Here is a 25,658-nt window from a genome sequence, read left to right on the forward strand (position 1 = left end):
CCTAAATTAAAAGAGATAAATGAAAATTTACAATTTTTAAATCTTATGGTATTTGTTATATTTTAAACATGTAATGAGATTTTTAATTTAAATTTAATAGATAGTTTAATATAATCACGACTTTTGAAATATAGTATTGTACAATTAACTTTTTTAGTTTTGAGACTTAACTAGACCTAAAATAAAACTCGAATTTAGAGTATAACGTAACAGAGAGTGTAACGGTTGTCATTGGTATAAGTTAAACTAAGTTTACTGTTTAAAAAGTCATAGCTCACTTTTTTAGACCTGAAAGGATTGTTAAAACTCTTTTAAAGCCGTTTTAGTTTCAAGCTTAAAGAAATTTAAAGACAACATAAAGGATACAAGAGACTGTGTTGCTCTACTTTTTCCATCTTGCATTCAACTATTATATGTTTTGGAGCAATGCTCAGGATTCGAAGTAATGTAGTGAAAAGATTCTTGGTTAGTTTTTAAACATACATAAAGTGCAATAGAATATACATATATTTTTAAAGTTTAATAAATAGCTTAGTACATAAGAAATTTTATGATTTGCTGAAGGTGTGAACTTTTGTGTTTAAAAGGATAATAACAATCATTACAAAATCTTTAAATTGCAGTCTTAAAAAGAAATCAAATTTATAAAATCTATTTAAAAATGTGATTATGAAAAACTTTTTTAAATATTGTTATTAGTTAAGGATGAAAATAATTGTAGCTTTCTATTTAAATTATATAAGTTCATGATTGTTTACTTTGAGTTTTATCTTAGTCTAGTTAAAGATGAGGCTATATTACTCAGTCTATTGTTATAAGGCTATAAGGAGGGTTGACCATATTTTTACAACTGTGTTTTTTTTAGTAGAGTTTTTACCAAGCTAAAAGTTGCTTTTTACATATTTTCATTAATGAGACTAATTTTTGAAATATAGCTCGTTAAAGTTGGAGAGTACAATAGTTTTCTTATTGTATGATAAAATATGATAAAAAAACATATAAAAATCTATCTCCTCCTTTAGGGGTGTAAAATACTTTTTATAATTTAGTCTTGTTTATTTAAGTATTAAATAAGCTACAAGTTGTTTTTTGCAGGTTTTTAAAACTCAAGTTTTTTTTTTGAGATATAGCTGGTCAAAGCTGGAGCAAGCTGACAATAGGTTTTCTATGGAAGGCGCAAACTAAAACGACAAACAAATGCAAATACAAATTTTCTAAATATTGCAAGGAACATTTCCTGGAAATTTGAGGTAGTTAACTCAAAAAACGTAGGAGAAGATAGGTTTTTAGTGATAAAGTCTATTTTTGCAGTTTTGGTTTGCGAGTCCCATAAGAAACCTATTTTTGCCTCCAACTTTGACTGGCTATATCTCAAAAATTATTTTGAATATTTAAAATCTGTGTAAAGCATCTTTTAGCTTAGTAAAAACTATAAAAATAAGATCAAATTGTGAAAAAGATGATTAACCCCCCTATGCCCTTAAGTTTTGAAAAAAATATTCATGAAAAATGAAAACCAAAGGTAGTTTTCTGACAATATTTTTTAACTCCAAATTTAAAAAAGTCCTGCATTCAATCTCCTCAAATATTTATAATACAAATACTGTTAAATTTTGAGAAAAATTACTCTAAAAATGAAAAAGATAGATTTTTAGTGAAACAGTCTTTCTTTTGCATTTTTAGATTTTGCCTTACATAAGGAACTTATTGGACTCCCTTTCTTTGATAACTTTCTTATATCTCAAAAGTTACTTAAGTTTTGTAAAGCGGTTTAGTGTCTGATAGCTAAAATAAAACCTTATAAAATAAGATCCACTTGTAAAAAAACAAGGTGGACCCCCTATGCCTTGATTTAAACATTCTGTTTTTTTAGCTAGCACCATACATAAAAAGTTATTAATTATCTTTGATACTAGCATTTTTTTTTGAATATCTTTTAAGCTGTAAAAAGTATCTGCCAGTTAAGATAAAAATCTACAAAATAATTCTAATTAGTAACTTTACTTCTAAAACTAGTATAAAAAACGAAAATAATTAATTAAATAAAACAAAATAACTACTTAAAAATTGGTTATAAAATGCTATTAAAATAGCTGAAGATGCAGCATATAGAAAAAAAATCTGTAGAGTATAATATTTATGTTATAGAGCAATTCAAAAACCTTTTCTAAATATGTTTTCTACTGTTAAGGTTCTTTCTAATCATTTGACCAAAATACTTTAAAGAATCTAAGCAAAAGTTTTCTCTACCTTCTTTAGTTTCTAAACTTAATCTCTTTCAAGTTTATTTGTACCATTTGTATGAACATAACTAATTGTTGTCAAACTACTAAACTATCAAAATCATATAGTATCAAAATTTTAGTTTCCATTTTGTTCCAAAAAGTATATATAACATTAAAATTTATACCTTAATAAAAATTAGATAAGAGCTGCTACTAAAACTAGTTTGAGATTTGATAGTGTACTAAAAGTACAATCTACTATAGTATGTAGTTTTTTTTTTGGATTTTTTTAGCTGAACGAAAATCATACGCTAGTTAGTGTGTTTAGGGTTTTTTTTCAAAAATGGAAAGCCTAATTATAATTAAGAGTTGTTTTTTTTTTAAAATAATAACTAAATTACAATAACTAAGAAATTTTGTTTTTTACTATCACTTTTTGTCAAAATAACTTATGAGTAAACGATGAAGATGTGTTTATATAAAATACAAAACATTTAAGTATAGTATCTTATATTAATTGTAACTTTCCTAAAGTTTATTGGATAAAAGTGTTATAACATTAAACAGACTTAATAAAGTTTAGCTCCATTTTAACATTCTATTAGTATTTAATAAAATAGCTTGAATGGTTTTTGAAACTGTTTTATTACCAAGACTATTTTAACTAAAATACTTTTTACAGAAATCTCAAGAAGTCATAAATCATGCAACTAAAAGAAATATGTCAAGTTCTAACAAGGGGTAATTTTGTTTATTTATTTTTTATATAGTTTTGTTTTTATAAATTTATGTTTAAAAAAATAGGTATAGACACCAATGTAGTGTATTTTGTAAAATGTAAACTGTGACTAATAAATTTCGTTTTATTTTGTTGTAATTGTTACTGTTAGTCTTAATTTTCTGATACTTTTAAAAAACTTGTTAAAGATTTTAAGATTTACTGTGTGATATTTTTTTATAAGTTTCAAATAAGTTATTTTATCTAAATACCATAAATTATAATCAGTATCTTATTAAAACTATGGTTTTGTTGTTATTAATTTAATATTTCTTTTTATTCGAACTTAAAATTATGTAGAAATTTTTTAGAACATTTCGAAAGTTTAGGTTGCTTATCAAAAATAGATTAAAGCTAGTCATAATAAAAAGTTTTGTATGATTGTTGTGTAGGTATGTCTATTTTTGACTTTTGAGTATTTTTACATGACTTTTACCCGACAAATGTATTAACATGTTTGTTTTTTATGATATTCGGATTAGGTTATAAATTTAAGTTGTTAAAGTTCACAAAATTTGTTAAACTAGTCTGTTACTTATGTCAACATTCTTTAATTTAAATGTAATTAGTTTTGTGTAACTTAGATAATTTTTAATCAGTGTAATTATTAAACAAATATTTCTGTTGCTAAATGAGTTATTTACAGGTTTATAAAATTATGTTTGAAGTTACGTTTTGTTTCTGAAATAATAAAAAAACTAGTATTATGTTTACTTTTATTAATTACTAAAGTTTTGATTAGTAAAACATTACGTACAGCAACCTCTCGCATATTTACGCACTCGTGACGTTACGCACTCTTGTTTAGTTACGCATTTTAGAATTCTAAAAAAGTCATTTTTTTTTCTAATTGCACAAATTAAGTTTATTGTATTATTTTAATTTGAAATATGTTTTTAAATGCTAACTCACCTCTCTATATCTTTAGACTTTGTAAACTTATGTTTCTTGACTAATTGATAAACATTTAGTTATACCTCAGTATATAAGAAATTTTGTTAACAATAAGAGATTAAATGAAATTCTGAAAAAATATGACTGTGTTAAATAATAAAAGTATAATGAAATAATGGGAGTTTAAAACACTAATAAATAACACAGCATCTTGCCCTATATATGAATAAACATCTAAAAAATAAATCTAATGAAATTTCCTAGCAAAAAGTAGCAGTGATACTTAATAAATATAGAACTTAAACAATATAGAGCTTACAAATCTATTACAGCACCAAATGCATATTTTTGTAAAAGGCTATAGAAACATACTTTAATATAGACACCACACCATTTCTTAATTGTAAACGAATGCTTAGTTATAAATTGTATTTGCTAAGTAGTAAAAAATATAATTGTTAATTATCATATAAGTCGTATATAAATAAAGATAAAATGTACAAAGATTTTCTACAAGTATTATTATTTTATAAAAACTAAAATCCTTTTTTTAATATATGTTAGTTTTATCTTTTGTTTTTTTATATATAGATAAAGTAAACAAATTGTTAAAATTTTGAAAGTCCTTAGTCTGCTTTTAATTAGAAGCAATATCAAAAAGCAGCTATTGTAGTAAGTATATTAGGTACCTCTCGTATCTTTACGATCTCTCGCATCTTTACGCACTTTTTCTGTGGACACAATGTGCGTAAATAAGCGAGAAGTTACTGTACATTATTTTTACTTACTAGGTTTATTAATGTAACTTGACCAAAATTTGTATTAGTATTACTTTTAATGACATGACAAAAAAAATGAAAAACCATACTTAAACTTATCTAATAGCATTTTTTCTAGTTTTAAGATTTATAGAGCTATTTTTTGTCTTAATAATTTAAACCTTATTAGAAATAACTAGTTTTTTATTATCAAACATTTCAAATATTTTTTGGTTTCAATATTTTCTCTGATGTTAATTAATAATTCTGATATTCATAACATCAACCAAAAGTATAGCAGTGTTTTTGTAATCTTTACATAAAAATGCTAAAAATTATGTAAGTTCTAGTTTTTAAGCAATTTTGTTTTTTACATTTAATTTTAGTACTTAAACACTAAAGAGCATCTTAATTATAAAGATGATTTAACACATTAAAACTTGATTAAGCCTTTTATTATAATTATGGTTAAATACTAAACCCTAAACTGCTAAAAGTTATTTTTAGTGATTGTTGAGTGTTGTTACTTTATACATTTAACTGTAGTATAAAAATAACTATATATAAGAAAACAGTAAATTTTAAAAAACCTATAAGTTAATTCATTAAATTTAATAATCTCATAAGTATTATTATGAAAAGTTACTTATTGTTTAGTAACATAAAACTTTCTATAATTAACTTTGTTCTACACAACTGGCTAGAAATACCTTATAAAAGTTACAAATTAAATTTTTTTAACACATAGTTTTAAGAAAAAAAGGATGCCAAAAGTTGTTATGAAAATTTTAACTTGATAAAAATTAACAATTAATATTTATTTTTATTTTTCTTTAACATAGTAACACTACTAGCATATACATTTACACTCAAACACGTTTGTTCATCAAACAAAAACACGAATACAAACTATCACAGTAAATCTAAATACAACATTCACAGGCCGAACCCGGTGGTGTTTGTGGCGGCGGCTTCCGTAGTCGGAGCTGCAGCAACTTCCGTCTACGCCAGAAGCAACGAAGAGTTCAGGCAGAAGGTGGTGGGCAAGCTGCCCTCCTTCCTCGCTGAAAACCAGCTTCTCTTCCCTGCCCCAAAGTTTGTTTTCAACAACTTGTGTTTTGAATAGAAATAGGCTTTCTGTTAATTTTTTCAGTTTCAAAGCAAAGTCAGGAAAAAAAAAGTTTTCTTGTTAAAAATAATCTGTTTACACTTTTCTTAACTTCAAACAACTTTTTTAACTCAACAAGTTTTAATAATTTTATTAAGGAGTTAAAAATTCAAGCTATTATTTTTTTCAAAAGTTATTAAGTGTTAATATAACTTTTTAACTGAATGGTATGTACGCTATACTTATTTTTTTCTATTGTTTAAGATTAAAAAAGTATCTTTTAAATTTAATTGTTATTGAAATAAGAAATAATTACAAATACTAACATAATTAAGCTTTTTACCTGGTGACTTTTATTATTTGTATGGCAATAAGTTTAAGATATAGTTACATAAAACGTTTTAAGTTTATTTATATTTTGATAAATTTTTGATGAAAGTTAAGAACAAAAATAATTTTAGACAAGAAGACACTGTTAAAGAATTATCTTTACCTTTTCAAAATGCAATAGAAGCTAATGAAGTTGTTGAAGTTGAAAGTTCTGATAAGGAAACTATGAGCATTGTTGACACAGTTTCTGGTTTGTTGTTTAAAAAAATATTTTTTCTAAACAACTTAATTTACTTCAAAATTTTTTCAAAGTCTACATATCAGAATTAAGCTTTGATTGGAAATGTTTTTTTAAAGCTATAAACTGTTTTGAATTAAAAAACTAACACTAAGTATAGTTTCAGCTAAATATATTTTGACTAATCTATTTTACTAAAACAAAATTTTAATTTATGCAATATTTTAAAGTTATTATTTTGTCTTTAAGTAAAATATTAAATGGATTTTTTATTTATTAACTTTTTGACAATAGATAAAGTTAATATTTATAACATAGTCTGCAACTTAACAAAAGTCTTGTGATTTTTTTCTATAAAGTAGAAATTTCATATTTTGATATTTTCTAAATTGTAGATGTAGTTGCTGCAATTGAAGATAGTTCTGAAAAAGTGTCAGGTAATTATTATTGTTTATACAATAAACAGGGTTGCCACACACTAAGGCCACTCAGGCTAGTTTGATAATAATAAAAAACTAGGTTTATATGAACTTATTTAAGAATTTTTGACCAACTCAGGCTGATTCTGGATTGTTTGAAGTTTTTAGCATAACTTGGGCTAGTTTAGGTGTTTGCTTTCTATCAGGCTAGTTTTTTATAAATTTAAAACCTTTTTTTCTTGGTATTAGTTTTTTTGTTACAGTTATGAGATATTAGGTATTCAAGCTTGAATAAAAGCATTTTTAACACTTTATTTCCTACTTAAAAAAAAATTCACATATTTTTCATTTTTAGGCTGTTGTGATCAACTTAAGTTAGTTTTTGTTCACTTATACTGTTTTTTATTTCAAAGAGTGGCAACCTTGAAAAAATCTATAACATATATTTTAGACTTTAGTTGATTAAAAACAACAAAGTTAAAATTGGAAGTCTGGCATTATTTTTAGTTACATTTATCTTTATTGCCTAAACGCTTACATGGCTCTCTTTTGAAAACAGCTAAAACAAATAACTATCATCAAGCCAAGTTTGGGCTTATTTTCAGTAGCTTATTAGAAATAACAATAAATAAAAACCTTGCAATAAATAACAAAATAAACTTGGAGTGTGTTAAATAAATACGTGCACCGTACAGAAGTGCAAATCGGCGGAGAGAGCAGTTCTGTTGAATTGGAAGCTCAACAAGAAGTTTCTGAAGTTGAAGCAGCAGTCGTTGAGGAAGCTGCCGCAGCAGAAGTTGTTTGTGAGGAAGCCGCAGCAGAAGTTCCACAAGCAGAAGAAGTGGTTCAAGTGTCAGAAGAAGTGGTTCAATTGTCAGAGGAAGTGGTTCAAGCAGCAGGTAATTTTCAAGCATGACAAAATAGCTTACGTCTGGAGTTTTTGAACAAATCTAAACATTAGCTACGCAGTTTGTCGCAAAAACATTCGTGCTTTGAACATTATAATGTATAAACAAACCAAACAAATTTTGTTGGCAATAAATTAAAACGATTTAAAACAGATGAAGAGGCTGCATCTCCCGCTGGAAGCACTGCAGAAGTTGTGCAAGTTTCAGGTAAATATCGACATATTTATTAACAAGAAAACTATTATCTACCAAAATATTTTTTGTGTTAACCAGGTTTTAGTAATTTTTTTATGTTTGAAGTTATTTTGGTATAAATTACGTTATTCAAGTTCAATTATCAGACTAAAAAAAAACAGATTATACAATTTTTTTTTCAGTTTTTAAAAGTGTCTATTAGTTTAACGAAAAAAAAGTTTTATGTTTAGAAGTTTTTCAACTAAATATATTTAAACAGAAGCAGTTGAAGCACCCGTTGTTGAGAAAGTTGAAGAAGTCGCAGAAATACCAGGTTTTTGAAAAAATATATATAGAATAAAAATTGTTTATTGCTAACAATGTTTTCACTTTGGATTCACCTGAATAGGTTTGATTAAATACTACAATTAAAAAAATACTGATTTTTATTTTTTTGGCCTGGTGTTGAACCAGCTTTTAAGTATGTATGCAATTGTTTATTATAATATTTATTTGTTTTGTACTTAAGTATAGAAATGTTAAGCTAGTTCTAATTTCAAACAAGTTGAAGGAACTACTATTGAAGGTTTGTACTTTTTTAAGATTTTATATTTTATTAATTTTCATTAAAAGGGCCTTTATTCAATGGGTTGCTTCAAGCACCCGAAACTAATTAGCATAATAAAACAAAAAATTTTTGTTGTAAAATTTTTAAGTTATATATATTTTTAATCTGTACCCTTACCCAAACATGTAACAAACAAATCGAAAAAAAAAGTTTTATTAATTGAAATAAAAAATATTATGATAAAGTCTTGTTTCGGTTTGATATATGCAAGTTAGTTGCGACTGTTTGAAGCTATTTGAACTTGGTGATCAGCTCGTAAAACGTTTTTTAGCATTATTGTTTTAACATCATATATTTACAGTAGATAAGTGAATGAAAAATCCTGTCCACACCGGATTGTTAAGTAGATATATTTATTTTAGAATGTTGTTTGTATTGGTAAGTTTACGAAATTTAATAAAATTAAAAATTCTATCAACTAAAAATGGTAAAAAAAATAAATTCAAATTAAATATTTTTTTTTTTTAATGTGCTCCCTACAGCGTATAAAATTGTAAAAAAAGCTTTTATTTTTTCAAACTTTGATTTTCAAATTTGAAATTTTAGTGGAACCCTGTGTTAAGTATTCATATGTACAGGGTTGCCACTTTACCTGGAAAAACCTTGAAAAACCTGGAATTTGAAAATTTAGGCAAAAAAAACCTGGAAAAACCTGGAATTTTAACAATTTTCACATGTTTAGTAGTAAAATTTCGATTTGACTCAAAAAATCTATCATATAATTAAGATTATTCTCATCATCAAAAAATTTTTTTATTTTAAAACATATTTAAAGTAGCTTTATAGTATCTTTTTAATTTTTTTATACTATTTAACACAGTTTCTTACCTTTAACTTAATTTTAAACTATAAATAGACCCAAAAATGTGTACTTTTAAAAACCTTGAAGAAATTTGGAAAACCTGGAAAAATTTTTGAAAAAACTAGTGGCAACCTTGTATGTAATTGATCTATACAACGTTATCCACAGTTGAGTTTAGTAACTAAAGCTTGAAGATTTTTTTGGTGTTTAGTAAGCATAATACTTCCAACATCTTAATGAAATTAAAAAATAAAATAAGGAACATTTAAAACTTGTGTTGTAAATTTTTTTTAACTTGTTGTTGGAATTAGATATTTTTAAACAGAAGTAGTTGAAGCACCCGTGATGGAGAAAGTTGAAGAAATTGCAGAAATTCCAGGTATTTTAAACGACGATTTTTTTAAACAAAGCTTTATTTAAATAGATAAAAACATTTGTTTTAAGGTAAAATTGAATTTTAACTAACATTGAAATATTGTATTTAAACTGTTTAACATCACATCTGTTTAGAATAAATAGTTAGGTATACAAATATATTAGATTTGAATAAATTTGGTGCCCTCACAATATTTCAAAAAATGTTTAAACATTTTTATTGTAGACTCAAATATTTAAAAACTCTTTTGATTTGTTTTATAAGTTTTTGATCTTAAAAACACTTAGGATTATTAGAAGTCCATTTTTTATTAAGTCCATTTTTTATTAAAAATGATACATGTAATTTTGTAATATTTTTTGTATTAGGTATTTAAATTTTGATCACGTATTAAATATAAATTATTTTTCCTTATTTAAAAAATAATCTTTGAGTTAAAAAACAATATTATATTTTTTTATTTTATCAACATAGAATGTTTGCATTATTTTTATACTAAATTATCTTATGTATAGTTAATGAACATATAAAATGTTTAGGTTTTTAAATTCTAATAACCAAGTAATTATTTTATAAAATTGATAAGTGCTATAGCCGATTTTGTTAAATTACAAATTTTAATTTATTAATAAAAATCTTTAGTATGAGACAAGTTTTGAATGGACAAAATGATAGTTTTATCAGGGTGGCCACTAAACCTTGACCATTTAGGCTAAAATAAGCTGGAATTTGAGAAATTTTGAAAAAAAAACAAAAAAAACCTAAAACTTTAAACAAATTTTACAAAAGTAGTAAAGTTTTGATTTGACACGAAAAATCTATCATATAAAAAGCCCACTAGTTTTTTTGTCATCAATTTTTTTTATTTTTAAAATACTTATTTAAAGTACAGTATCTTATTTCTTGTTATATTATTTAACACAGTTTTTAACCTTTTTCTTAAGTTTAAACTATAAATAGACCCAAACACGTATACTTTTAAAAGCCTAAAAGAAATTCAGAAAACCTGGAAGAAATTTCTCAAAAACTAGAGGCCATCATATTTTATAAAAGTATAAATTTTTAAGAAAGTGTTTCAAACTACTTATACGTTTTTATCATTTAAACGTTTGAAAAATAAGTAAAAACATTTTAGTTGTAATATAAATTATTAAAAAGTTTTAAATAAATTGGTACTAGTGTATAAAGTTTCCAAATAATTTAAGAACAACTGACTAAAGATACCTTATTAGTAAATAAATAACATTATATCTTGTAAAGATCCCCCAGAAAAATACTTGATAAAATGGCTAATCCACTCTGTTAAGACGAACAGTAAGAATACTTATTGTAAATTGTTGTAAATAAAAATGTCTTATTTAGCATGTGATTGTGAGTGTAACAAAGTGCCGAGTATTTAATATTGTTTTAATGCTGTTTATTTTTGTACTGTGTTGCTTTGGTGGCAGCTTTCAGTTTCAGACCCCTGACGTTTTAGCGCGTAGTTTTTCAGGGTGTATTTTTGCTTACATGTTTGATGTTTTACAAAAATTTATATTAGTAAAAAAAAGTTAATTATTTGCGTTCTAACCCTTGCAAACCCACCAACATAAAAAATCTTTGAACTTTGCAAAAGAGCAAACGTTGCAGTAGCCAGCAGATATACACATCTGCTTATAAAATAACTTTCCGCCTTTCTTGTTTTCCAAAATGTACAAATTAAAAACTAAACGTTGAACGCGAAGCAGCCGAGCCGATGGTGATGGAAGCGGTCAGCACCGCGGAAGAAACGCAGCCTGCCGCTCAGGTGGTGGAAGCCATCAGCGAGGTCAGCGAACCCGCCCAAGTTGTTGAGGTTCACGAGGCCGTCGACACGGAAGAAATAAAAGTCGAGGACCAGCAAGCGGCATCCGTCAATATCGAGCTCAACTGTAAGCGATGTTGAGCTAGTTAAATGCAAGAGAGTTAAAAATAAAACTCAAACTATTGATAATAGAATTTAAAATCGGCAAAAAAGAAAAACAAAACTTGTAACAGTTTAAAAAAAGCTTGTTTGTATTTTTGTTTGAGGTTTGGATTTTGTATGTAAAGAAATGCATGAACGTCTTTTTTGCTTTTTGTAGAGGTTTTACAATTACTTATTTTATAAAATAAATATTTTATAAATTTTTTTGTATATGAATGATACAAATTCAATAGTGAAATATGATATTTCAACTTTGGTTACAACAGAGTTGACACCCACTCAAGCTGCTTAAGGTAACTCAGCCGGATAGTTTTTTTAACCAGGATTGTTAAAACTTTTTTAAACCCCGGCTAATTTTTATAACCTTTAATCTTTATTTTGAATTCTCGTTTTATGTCTTCTTATTGCTGTTTAAGAATTTTTAGGCATTTAAGCTTAATTTACGGTAATTTTTAGTTTTTTTTTTGGCTCTTACTACTTTTTCATAAACTTAGGCAGACACAAGCTAGTTTGACGTAACTCAGGCAATTTTTTGCTCATTTTAGTTTCAGTGAGTGGCAACCCTGACACAATAACGCTTTTACAATTACTTTATTTCGTTGTGTAAATGGCAACTTGTATTGCAGTGGAAGAACTCTCATCAGCGGTGGAGCAAGAGGAGAGCTTCGTTGTGACGAAGGACGACGGTTTGGTTGAGGCGAGCCCGGAGGATTTTCAGAAACAAGCTGGTATTTATTTGTTTGTTGCAAACCTCCTTTTTGCTTTCATGTAAAAATTTCCTGGAGTATTTATAATTTTGAACACTAACTAAACCCAATTAAGAAGTGCTTTTCAAGGCTGTTTAATTTTTTTAATTTTTTAAACACTAAAACATGGCAGTACTGTTGCTTTACTAACAGCACTTTTACGTATTTAAGACCCACTGTTTATCTATAATAGATTAAGAATTTACTCATGCATCATAGTTCAGTTCTATAGTCGATAAACATCAGGTTTTTGTTTGAACTTTTTACTTAATTCAGTTTCACAGTAATCTATTGTACATTATGTGTCAACCGATATGATTATTGCTTTTAATTTCATTTAAAGAGCAGTTGTTTAAATTGCGCCTCCGTTATTGTAATAAACCAATCACATGAAAAATGAAGTTGTGTTGTCTTTTAAATAGTAGAATGAATGTATAGTAAGTTGTTTCAAAGTTTAACTAAAAATAAAGTTATTTTATTAGTTTAATTATATTGTTCAATAATTTTCAGTCCTTGTTTATTATTTCATTGCAAAAAGATTTTAACTTCAATATTTTAAAATATTTACTCAAAATAATAAACTTAAACACATAATCTATATCTACTTTATCATTTATACAAGTTCAGTAATAAACCGTACTTAAGATTATACTTTCTAAGGTTATCTAAACTATTGAAAGTTCTCAATACATTTTACTTTTGTGTTTATCCAAATGTATTAATTGCAATAATCAATCGGTTGGTTCGCATTATTTAGGTTTTATAATGTGGAGTAAAAAATTCAAAATAATATTTTTAACGCAATTTAGCTAACAGTTAGATTAAAAGAAAACGTTCCGGTTTATTTTCAACTGTAATTTATATTCATAAATTTAAAGTACATTCGCAAATACAGACAGTAGCTGTGTTGTAAAAAATAAGTAGCTTACGGAAATAAACAAACTGGGTTTAATTTATTTTATTTGATATATTTTTTCTATACTTGCATAAAAGTTAATTGTAATATTATAAAACGGTTTTGATTTATTAGCCAGCAAATTTTGTGCTTAGTTTTGAGTTAGCTTAAAGTGAAAAAAAGAATTAAATTTTATTTTACTTTTTTTTTTTAATTAGGAGTATATAGGTCAATACTTAAGATTAGAACAACTTGTTGTAAATAATTTTTCACAAGTTAAAAAGTTTTTGGGCTTCTTAAATTGATTATTGCGTTTCACAGATTTTTATCCCCATTGTTTATGAAGTAACACATGTACCTGACCAAATCAAATAGAAATTATTAAGTCAATTTAATTAAAAAATAACTTTCTCAGTCTTATAGATAAAAAGAAATTCTTATGGTTTTTCATTGTTTGTACCTATGCAGTAGTTTTTATTTTTAGGTTATAAATTAATATTTTCTTGATAATCTTTTAAATTGACCTTACCAAATTTCAAGAGTGTAAACACTTTGTTCATTGCTATTTTAAAAGAGAAACAATATTATTTTAAACTTTAAAAAACATTGCTATGATTCAAAATATCAATTATGAATCGTATTTAAGTAGTATACAAAAATTTTACATTATTTTTATCAAGTGTTTGGAAATAAACTAAGTTAAAAAATCAATAAATTGTTTATAGAAATTAAAAAAAGTTTTTAATTAAATTAAAAAATTAAAAGTAACATAATAAAGCAAAAACTATACCTAAAAAAGAATCACTTATGTTTTATTTTAGTCAAGATTTAAGTTTTACCGACTTTGATTTGGGTTGAAAACAAGTCTTTGTTATTATTTAGTATAGAATTTTCAAAGTGGCATTCCTTTAGGGATGAATTTGGAAACCATGGGCGTTAATAAATAAGCGGCGAAAAATTAAACGGGCAATCAAGTAGGAAAGGGGTGATATCTAATAAACGGGAGCTATTATTTTTTAAATTTCTGACAATGGGAGCTTGGGAAAGCCTGATTTAATGGTACTTTTTTTTTACAATTTTGTTAGTAATTAAAAATTTAAATACGATGTAGTAGAATATGGGTAGGCAATTTTTATAGCCAGCCGGCCAGATTTATCAGAAAATTATTTTTTGGTCCAAATTTGTTGAAAAATCTTAGTGGGCAGCGTAACTTGTAAAAAGTTGTTAAAGAGAGTTAGAAGTTAAAAAGTAAAATTTCTTTAAATTAACCATATAATAAGCATTAATGTGTGTGTGTACTGAAATTAGAAATTGATTACATTTTATTATTAAAAATCACATTTTGATTTTATTTATACAATAAATTTTAATCTAAAAAGAACGTCGCTGGCCGTATATTGTTTTTACTCATAGTTCTGCTTAATCTATTATACTAGGACCATCTGACTCTGGTTAACCTTTAGTCAGTTTTAGCAAAAAAGAAACTTGTTTTACACTCAAAGCTTTGGAAGCTAGATCTACGTATCTCTTAAGTTCTGAAAGTTTATTGCGGCATCTATGAAGACTTTAGTATTCTGGCAAGTGTATTTATCATATTGAGGTATAACTCAAAACGAAAATTTAAAATCAGTGTTTTATCCAATTATTGCATACCTCTTATAAGCTTAAACTAAAGTAAGATTAAGTATAATAATAAAACTCGAATTGTAAATTTTGTCAAGCATTGTTAGGAATAAGCTGTTAAAACAGGGTTCCTCAAAGCCTTTTCATAATCGGCCCCTTAAAAAAATTACCCCTCATTGTAACAAACCCGTAGTATCTAGCGTGAGTTTCAGATCTCCCGTTAATAATACACAGACTTTTTAACTTTTCTTTACCAATCCCGGTGTAAGTTAGTTGTTGTTGCCTTACTAGATATCGCCCCCATTTTTTTCTTTCCATTTCAAACCCCCGTATGTCTAGATTAAGTTTCAAATTTTCTGTAAATTATATCTAAGACCTTTTTTCTCTTAATTACGAACCCCAGGACATCTAGTGTAAGTTTTAATAATTCCTAACCTCAGAAGTGTAAGTTAGTTTTTCCCGCTTTGCTAGTTATCGCCCCTTTACTGCGACATCGCCTCCTTTGGGAAACCCTACATTAAGGTTATTTATATTTGAACAAAGCTGTTTGTAAAAATCAAAACATAACTTTCGAATGTGTACGGTTGTTAATAGAGTCAAGAAAATCTTTATGCATCAGTATATTCCTTACTCTTTTGAAGTTTTAGGCTGGTCAGAGTTGTTCAGGTTGAAAACAGAATGGTTATGTTTCATTATTGAAATAATTTGTTTTAAGTAACTTTCTCCAGCCTAAGACTTGTTGTTGGGATTTATACAGTAACTGAGGCACTTTGATGTTGTATAAAGTATTTATATATTTAATTTACTATACAGTAAAACAAATTTAATATAGTTTAAATGAACTGATTAAAACCTAAGCTAGTTGTAATGTTCAAAAATGACGACCCAAAGAATAATTAACCATAAAAGTTAAAATAAAAAAAGTAAACAGTATCTCCATCACTAAGTTTAATATATATTTTTGTTTTGTTTATTTTTTGTTTTTGTGCATTATTGTTAATATATATTATTTTCTTTGAACAATAAAGAAATTAAGCTACATTTGTAAGCTGATATAACTTTAATAAACTTATTGCAAAATATACTTTAAGTATTTATTACACAATCACACTTGAAGTTTTTCATAAGATTTAGTTGTTTTGATATTTTAAAAGCATTGTTTCATGAAAAAAAAAAAAATGTGCATAAATTTGATTTGTGGATAGTATATATTACATATTCATTAACTTTTGTGCAAAGCTAAAATTGTTAAATTAGTTTAGATTAGGACACCAGGTAATACAAAATAAGTCTTGTACACATTACAACTGTGTAAGACCCTAACTTTATAAAAAAGTAGATTTTATGCAGCAATTATATTCTCATATTTCTAAACTGTCTTCTCAAATTTTTATGACTTATTTCCTTTATATGTTCAAAGTAAATATTTTTTGTAGGTTTGTAGCTACCATATTTGTTTCTTCTTCAAAGACATTATTAATTATGAAAAATTAAATATTTGCAAATGTTAAAACAATATACCTTATTTTGAAACCCATTAAGTTGTAACGATTAACAGAGTTTAAAACTTTAAAAAGTAATAATCAAGTCTAAATATTAAATAAATAAATGTCATTTAAGTTTCTAGTAACTGCATTTATGAATACTTTTAATAAAATGTTATTTCTTACAATGTTTAAGGAAATAAAACAAATGTTGTGTTTACTATTGATTTTTTGAAAGTTTTACATATATTAATCAAAATTGTGTAACGTTGTATAATCAAAAATATCTAAAAAATTAAATTTTCATCTAAATATTGAAAAAGTTGAAAAAAAAAATTTAAAATCTACCCGGAAATTTTTTGGCAAAAATAAGATTTGAGACTGGGTTATATGTTTTTGTCGTCTCCCTATACTTCAATTTTTTTAGTAACTATTACACATTTCAGTATTGTGCTATCATAAAAAAAATAATAATTTACAGTAAGTGTGGAAACAGAACTTGAGCTGCAAAAAGTTGCAGAAAATGAAGCTGAAAATTCTGGTATGTTTTTCAAATTAAAATGTTTTACATGTTTAAAACCGAAAGTTTAATTATAATTTAGTTTTTATCATGACTGTGAGTTACCTAAATGTTTTACGCTACAGCTCATGAAATCAAATAAAAAACTTTACAATTCTCTTCTGCTGGAATAACTAACCAGTTATGTCAACCTTAAAATAATTCATGTCTAACTGTGTTCACTATTTTTTTGCTCTTTTTATTTTCATTTTAAAATTTAGCTACTGAACACCGCATGAACGTTAATTACTGTATTAAAAAATTACTATTGCTGTCAAGTTTAAGCATTCAAATTAAAATTGTTCAATAAATCCTAGTATTATTAGCATTAGTATTAAATTAACTTTAGTCAACCGCAGCCTACACAAAAGAGAATTTCGTTGTGGTTGAAACCATTCCAATTACAATCAAGTGTAATATTTCAAAGTTTTTTGCATTAACTTGTATTTATATTTTATGCAAATCCACATTTTAATTGGTGCGTTGATACTTATGTAAACACATATAAGGATTAAAATTAGTTTGTTATTGATAAATTCACTTACTTTTTGAAGTGTTGTACCACTTAAATCTTACAGCTTATAAAAAAAATTATATGAATATATAGTAAACTTTGTTTTTCAAACAATTTTATAGTTTTCAGTTTTCTAATCTATCATTTTAATTATACACGAAATTTATGAAACTCATAGGACAAATTATAAATTTTTTTACAAACTTGCTTTTAACAATTTAAAAGTGTTTTCAATGATGCATTGCAAACTTTAAATTTTTTACCATAGTAAAACAACTTATTAAATTTTATTATAGTAATAACTTTAAATGCAACTGAATATTTTCAACAAAACAGCGACGTCGACGATTCTGCAAGCGTTTCTGAGCCGAGGGCGTTCAGCGTGCGAGGTCGCAGTCGAAGTGGGCGACACAGCGAATGAGCTGGCTGCAAATTACATTGCGTTGTTGAAAGACCTTCTCAGTAGAAACGACGGTATGATTGTTTTGTTTACTACAAAATGTAAAAAATTAGAAACTCTATTATTTTTGTAATTGAAATGGCATCATATTATTCAAAAAGCTGTTATATTTTAAACTAAGTTTTGTATGGTTTTTTGAAACGTAAAGAGTATGTCGAAGTTTGGTTTAAAGTTTCTATAATCATTCAAAGCTGTATTGTTGTTCCTCCTATATTCGTATAAAAAGTTTGAGTTTTTGAAAATTTACACAGTAAGATTAAAAAAAAAAGTTTTAATATTTATGCTAACCACCAGCATTATCATTAACAATGTATATGTTAAGTTAGGTTTTAATTATTTAAATTCAAAAATAAAAACAGTTATTATATTTTACAAAACTTTCAATTTATGCTCTTTAAAATTTTGCTTGATTAAATTAATCAAAATTATGTTAGACTTAACTCTTTAATATTATAAGAAATCAACGAAAATATTTAAATGTTTCAGCGTCAAAAGAAGAATTGTCAGACTTGATCTCACAGTTGGAGGAGAGCGCTCCGAAACAATCTGCTGTCGTGCAGAAAGCAGTAGACTTGCACATCATTGCAGAGTTTGTTATTATTAAAAAAAACTTCTCATATTTGTTATGTAATTAAGTTATTCATTTGAGTCGTTTCACAGTTGTATGTTATGTAATTATCTCTGTTGTTTCTGTTTGATTTTTTGTATGCGTTCTATAGCAGATAAAAAGTGAAATATTTAGTGTATAGAAAATAAAAAAAATAAAAAAATAATCATTTTAAAATTATTAAAATTATTTTTATTTCATGTTGCATTAAAATAATGTGTAAACTTAATAGGAAGGAATTGGCACAAGTCGAAAACGTTTTATCTCATGTTGAAGAAGGTTCTATTGAAAATTACCAAGAATCTAAAAAAGCATTGGACATTTTGAAAGAAAAACTTTCAGATAGCAACAACGTGTTGAGCAGCAAAGTAATTTGTTCTATATAGAATATTTATTTAACTAATGATGTTTGTCTTTGCAAGTTAACATACTAAAATAGTAATTGAAAATTTAAATAACTAATATTTATAAATAAAATAACTGACAACTATTTAGATAGAAAAGTGTTTTAATTGAATTCATTAAAACTAAAATTTGAATTAAACCTGATTTTTAGCCAAAATTGTTGTTTTTTTTTTTAATTTCAAGGGTAAGTCTACCGCAAAAGACAGTTATTTTCAAAAACGAATAAAGCAGTAAAAACAGCTTTTTTTGTTTTGTATACTTTAAGCTCTGATTTTGTTCACGATATTCATACTTATTACCATTTTGTACAGGTTGACGAGATAGTGTCTAACGGACGTGTCATTTCATTTTGCAGAAACATGATCGGTTCCGAGCCGCTGGACTTCCTTCAACTGCCCGAAGAAGAATACGTTCTGAGCGGTTTGTTTTGTACTTGAAATTTCAGTTTGAATTTGTAAGATAAGTGGTTTGAAAGATTTTAGAAAAATTCATTTCGGTCATTCAAACGAAAGTCAATATTTTTCTTTACTTTTTAAACTAAAATTACATAGTCAATACATTTAAATTGTTTTTTGATTATGTACGCTTTTAAAAATATTTAGATAACGATTTGAAAAAAGTTCATACATTTCATAAGATTCAATTTAGATTAAAGGTAAAATTTTCTAAGAAGAGTTACAGCAAATAGGTTTAAACACCTGAACATTGAAATACAAAAGATAATGTAGTTTTTGATTAATTATGTAATTACTCAAAGACACATTGAAATAAACATAAGTAAGTACTTAAATACATTACACCGGAAAAGTTCAATTGCTTGGACAAGATAGTTGTTGTGTTATTTAAAGTTTTAATTAATTAACTTCAAACTATTTCCAATACCGGAAAGTATACTTAAAGATCTGATGTGAATATTTGTTGTGTCAGCAAGTTTTTTAAAGTTTTTTTTTTTGCCTTTTTATGCCCTTATCCCTAACCCACCTTATCAAAAATTTATCAAAAAATAAAGTTAAAGTTTAAAATAACATCAAAAAAGCTTGTTTTTTGCTGACTCAGCAAATATGCAAATCTGACTGGCCTCCAAGCGTACCAGCCTCAAACGTTCACATTTCAAAAAATTCACCAGGAAAGAACTTCACGTCGGGCGAGCTGCGGCAGATAGTGGAGCGCACGCGGGAGCACCTGAGCAAGCTGAAGGAGCAGGTGGTGGAGGAGAGGAGCAGGTACGAGGAGAAGCTCGACCGGGAGGTGGAAGCGGCGTGCCGGAGGACGGAGGAGGCGGTGAAAATGCTGGTGAGCGAGGAGATGAACGAGAGGGTGGTGGAAATGCAGCTGGAGTTTGAAAAACAAGTTTGTCCGTTTCGCTTGTTGTTCAGTCCAAAGATTTAAGTTTGTCGGCTGGTGTTGTTTGAAACTCAGGTTTTACGGTAGAAAATAGTTCAGTTGTTGAAATGTTACCAAAGAAGTTCAAATACCACTCTTTATGGTGGGAAAATGAACACAGTTTTTTTAACTGTTAAAACTTCAAAGGTTAATAAATGTTTTTTACAGCAAGAGAAGTTGAAAGAGTTGAGCAACGAGGAAACGAAGCACCAGCTGAAGCAGCAAGCGGCTGCTCACGTGCTCCACCTAGCGGATGCCCTCAAGTATTTGCAAGATCAGCTGGACGAAAAATACGATGGAAACATCAAAATGCAGTTTGTTAAATTTCGTAATAATTGTGCGGTGTTTAATTAAATTCAAAATTAGGTATGTTTAAACTCTGTTTACTACTCTTGCAAAACTAGTAATAAGTGCAATAAATTCAACTTATATTTTCAGGAATTTTTAAGTAAGAAAATAAAAAAAATAGTTGGGGTTTATTTTCATAGTGCAAATAAAAAAGTGAACTGTGGTATGTATAGTCAGTTGAAAATTGTATTATAAATTGTAAGTGTTAGATATTTTTCTTACACAGGCAATTTTATACTCTCATAAGTGTAACTACTTTTGTTTAACGAATATATAATTTAAACAACAATCTTGCACAGACTAGAATCTCAAAAGGAGAAATTTGAAGGTGTTATAGCTGGTATCAATGAAAAGTATCAGAAGGAAATCAGAGAAACAAATGAGGAATACGCTTTGAGACTTTCCGCTGCCAAGGCGAGATTGGAGGGACTCGAGTTTTCCATTGACGGTTAGTTTTGTTTGTAGCTTTATGTAAACAGCAGAGTTATCTGAATTGTCTACTTTCATTGATTTAAATAAACATCGTCTCATAAGGCTTATATAATTTTTACAGCTTTCCAGAGTTTTTAATAAATGTTAAGTATTAGTTTAAATCCTTTTATTATAAAGTTTTTTAAAGCTTTGTGTTAGAAAATATTTCAAAGCGTCCGAAACGCATCAACAGTTACTTTTACAAAATAAAAAATGCTTACTAGACTTAAATATTCAATCGCTTTTATACTAGTGCAAAGCGTTGTTTTAAAGATATTCAAAAACTGTGCATGACATTAAAAAATATTTTCTGCACAGTAGGTAATTTAAATTTTTATATTAGCCAAAAATATTTGTTTGTGGTTTAGTTGTATTTTCGGGAATATGAAACTTGTTAATAAATGTTTAAACAAGACTAAAGTTGTAAAAACTTTTTTAAACACATTTTTGTACTTTACAAAGATTTTCGTGCAGTGTAAAAATTTTTGTTTTCACACTTCTGTGCACACTTTGAGAATGACTGTTTTTGAGAAAAAGGATTTATGGTACTTATTTTTTTTTTCAAATTACGGTTTATAAACACACTTTAATTGTATCTTTCTAATGTTATAATTAAAATAATTTTTTATATATAAAGTTGTTAAAGATAAAAATAAATTAAACCTTTAAATATATAACTAAGAATTGCTTTAAAGGGTATTAGAAGCGTATTTTTATTACAGAGTTAGTTTTCTAAAGACTATAACTATGTAATTATTTTTAAATTAAAGATATTCAAATGAAAAATTTTTTTTAATTGATAGAATTTAAGTTTAATTTGATATTTAGAGATCGAAAGCTTTAGTAATTTTATACAACACTTTGTACTTATTTAATCTTCGATATGCATTGAAATTTAACTGCACAAGAATATATTGGAAAAACAATACTACTTCTTATATTCACAAGTATTTAAAAAAATATTGCTATCGAATTATTGTTGTATATATATAAATATAATGGCAGGTCTGATACAGTCAGGTGTAAATATTAATATTAAATATATAATGCCAGGTCGCGCGATAGTTGACAACTACATAAGAAACGCCAACGAACTGATGCTTGCTTGCGATTCGCTGTCGAGCGCCATCAGAACGAACACCGAGCAATCGGCTACAAACCCGACTGTCATCAAAAACCAAGTGGAAAAAGTTCTTCAGGTGAGCTGTTTCAATTTGCAATTACATAAAATTAAGGTTGAATTTTCGAAGTTTCTGTGCTTTTCGCGTCACTGTGATCAAATTAGGTTAAAAGTTTTAATATCAAATAATTTAGTTACAACTTTTATACACAGAGTTTTCATGCTGTAACTTTTTATATTTTTTATAGAGAATTTAAACTTTCCACAGCAAAAAAAAAGCTAATTCTTAATTAAATATATGGTTGTTATAAACACTAAAATCGCTTCCTTAAGATTGAAGGTTGATAAAAAATTATTTGTTTTTATTTTTGTTTTCTCATTAGCTTTGTTTTTATTCTAATTTCTACATTCCAGAAATATTAAGTAGCATTATAAAGCTATAAGTATGTTTTATTTATGAGTTTAAAGAAAAATGTATGATCTAAAGCAGGATTTCCCTTTTTGGGCAACATCCATTGATGCAGTAAAATTCCTCGTACTTTTAACATAAAAAGTCAATTTTGCGCTAAAAACAATTATTATTTTCAATTTAACATAAGTAAGATCACTTGAATCTTGTTACAGTTTTTAAACTAGTAACAACAAATACAACTATTATTCTTAATAAAGTTTTTACATTGTTCAGTACAGCAGTTTTATACGTTCTCAAACATGAATTTTTTGTAACTTGTCAATGTGTGTCGTCAAACCGTCAAACACAACGTTGCAGGCGAGCCAAGGAGACGAAACGTTGCAGGCGATAGTGGAGCAGATTCCCGAGCAGGTGATCAACGGGGGGGTTTACACTGAGAACGCGCTGAGAACTTCTTTCAACAACATTTCCAAGCTCTGCTGTAAGCTGTCGCTCGTTTCTGACAAGCACAACTCCCTCTTCACCTACGTCCTTTCTTACTTCAAAGTCAGTTGATTCGTGTATCAAAGTTTTTTTGTTTTAGAGTTATTACACTGTAGTTTGTAGATGGTAGTTACACTTAATAAATTCGTAAAATATTTTTTAATAATCACCTTGAAATAGCGAAATATTTTTTTATCTATAGTATTAAACGTTATCTGTTACAACTCTTTTTTAGTTCTTCGTAATTTTTCAGGTATTTATTGGTTTCTGTTGTAAAAACATTTCAATTAAATTTTTTGAAATTAAATCTTTAAAACATATGCATTTAGAGGTGCATAATTTTCATCCATTTGATATTTAAAATTCAATAATCATTTTAACATAAATGAAACACAAATAAAGTAAACTTGAAATAAAACGTTTAAACTCAAAGGCGTGGCTGATGGTGAAGCCGGGTGAGAGCAAGCCGCCGCCACAAGTGGACGCTGGCGAGCTGAACGTGTTCGAAATCGTCCAGTACGCCAACTACTGCCTCCAGCGGGGACAAGTCGAAAAAGCTGCCAGGCTCGTCAACCAGCTGAAGGGCGAACCTAAAATTGTCAGTTGGAATGTTTAAATTTAAGACTTGTTTGGAAAATGATTAGTTAGAAACAGCCGCTAATGTTTCATAAATTTATATACGCTTTAAAATAATTTAAAATAATGAAATTTTCAAAAGTAGGTCAATTTCTATTAACTTCCATTTGCTAGCATAAGGCTCAAGTTTACACTGGAAATTGTTAAGCATTTTTGCAATCAACTTTAAAGAAATTATCCAATAAGTAGTTTAAATTATTTTTAGCAATGCAGTTTTCTTTATTGATAACTAATTCACAGAGCTAAGTGTTACTTTTAAAAACAATACTTTATTTCCTTTTGGAAAAACTATCTAAAATCACTGAAGTCACAGTAAAATGTTTCAAACCTCCCAAAAATATCCTTAGCAAATACTTACCAATTTAATATGTGAATATCTCAACTGAGCTTCGTTAAAAATTTTTTCAGGTCGTTTCGAACTGGCTGCTGGAAGCTCGCCTGCACCTGGAAACCGTCCACGCGTTGGAAGCTCTCCAGACCCTCTCGAGCGCCGTCATGTGCGGCAGTTGCCACCAAACTCAACAGTAGATGTTTCTGCTTCATATTTAATTTCTCAGCTCTCTAAGTTGTTTTTTAACTCCGTACCAAAGTTTTTGATGTTCGTGACTTCGTACAGTTGTTTAAAAGTTTCAAATTTTTTTAGTTTAAATTTATGTTCAATAATGGTGGAGTATAAAAAGTTTTTTCAAACTTTAAAATTTAAGTTGCGAAAGTTATTGCTTCTTTATTTTTAATAATAGATTCTAAATGACAATAATGAGTATTATTTTGCTGCATCATTTTATTTTTATTAACTTTATTGTTATGTTGGTTTAAATTAAATTAATTTATTTACCAGAAACTATTTTGATTTTATTTCTTTATACTTAGTGCTCTTGTATACAATTTTTAAAATATTTTTTAGATGACATAAACATTTTTTAGAGAAAAGCTTAATAATATTTTTGTCTTACTATTATTTATAATTTTTTAAACTTTTTAATAGTTATTCCCTCGAGTTTATATAAATAAACTATAATGTAAACATAACGTTAAATGTGAAAGTATGTTTTTTTTTTTAAATTTTTGATAAAAAAGGTAGACTCGTTTGTTTTCTTTTAATATATAAAAAAAACTTGTAACAAAAAGGTGATTAGAAAACTAAAATGTTTTACTTATTTTGCTGTAGAATTACACTTCGAACTTTTGGTAAATTTCTAAAAAATTGTATGTCAACATAAAAGTAAATTTTAATTAAACAGTAAAATACATTCAACAATTACTAAAACTTAAATTCATTAGACCTCGTCAAAAGCTTTTAAAATTTACTAAAGGGTCAACAGAAATTCTTTGGACCGTTCTTAGATTCGAGTTTAAATAGTATTAAGCTCATTTTTTAATTTTCAAACTAATCGAATTATTTACTTTATGCATCGCAATACTTGAATTTTATTTTGGAGTTTAGTTATTTAAGAAACTTTTTCTATTTTATGTTCTACGAACAAGTTTTAAATAGTTGTTCCAAGAGCCATGTTATAGTGATATCACGGCAATATAAAAAAACAAATAAAGTTCAGATGAATCAAAATGATGATTCATAAAAATGTATGTGCTCATGGCGGGACTCAATCCTTGTAGCTATATTACTAAATTTCTACGCTAAGTCACTGCACCACCAAGTCATGCTGCTCCACATTTAAATAAGCAGACAAAGAATTTCTTTGTTTTTTATCATTAGCTTCTCTTTTTACATGCATAAATACAAGTGAACAAATTAAAGTTAATATTTTAAAATATTTTGATACAATGACATTTTATTTTTACGACTAGAATTTTAACTAGTAATAAGTGGTAAATACAACATTCAAGTATAAGAATACTGATTAGATAGTTTGTTGATTTTGTCGCAGCTTATAAGTTTAGTACTTGATAAATTAATTAACCAGCTCT

The 25,658-nt window shown here is 27.0% G+C and overlaps 1 protein-coding gene across 4 annotated transcripts; it reads left to right on the plus strand.

Annotated features, from left to right (window-relative positions):
• The first annotated feature begins 342 nt into the window (after positions 1 to 342).
• Positions 343 to 24,758, plus strand: LOC145837722 (uncharacterized). Of its 4 annotated transcripts, none has more exons than XM_082945144.1 (23): positions 343 to 465; positions 2,908 to 2,966; positions 5,598 to 5,750; positions 6,225 to 6,343; positions 6,727 to 6,768; positions 7,446 to 7,649; positions 7,812 to 7,865; positions 8,113 to 8,166; positions 9,588 to 9,641; positions 11,363 to 11,548; positions 12,210 to 12,311; positions 16,813 to 16,872; positions 17,741 to 17,878; positions 18,351 to 18,453; positions 18,704 to 18,839; positions 19,188 to 19,296; positions 20,003 to 20,226; positions 20,428 to 20,573; positions 20,907 to 21,055; positions 22,132 to 22,277; positions 22,968 to 23,156; positions 23,527 to 23,691; positions 24,138 to 24,758. In XM_082945144.1, the coding sequence occupies exons 1-23, from the start codon at positions 427 to 429 to the stop codon at positions 24,255 to 24,257; spliced, it is 2,751 nt and encodes a 916-aa protein (XP_082801270.1). In that variant the 5' UTR covers positions 343 to 426; the 3' UTR covers positions 24,258 to 24,758. The 4 variants fall into 4 exon arrangements, with proteins under 4 accessions (XP_082801270.1, XP_082801271.1, XP_082801273.1 ...); XM_082945145.1 differs by having other exon boundaries at positions 11,366 to 11,548; XM_082945147.1 differs by lacking the exon at positions 6,727 to 6,768.
• Positions 24,759 to 25,658: the final 900 nt, after the last annotated feature.

The sequence above is a fragment of the Thalia democratica genome, chromosome 6, assembly GCF_965202585.1.
Source record: "Thalia democratica chromosome 6, ktThaDemo2.hap1.1, whole genome shotgun sequence".
In the NCBI taxonomy this organism is placed as follows: domain Eukaryota; kingdom Metazoa; phylum Chordata; class Thaliacea; order Salpida; family Salpidae; genus Thalia; species Thalia democratica.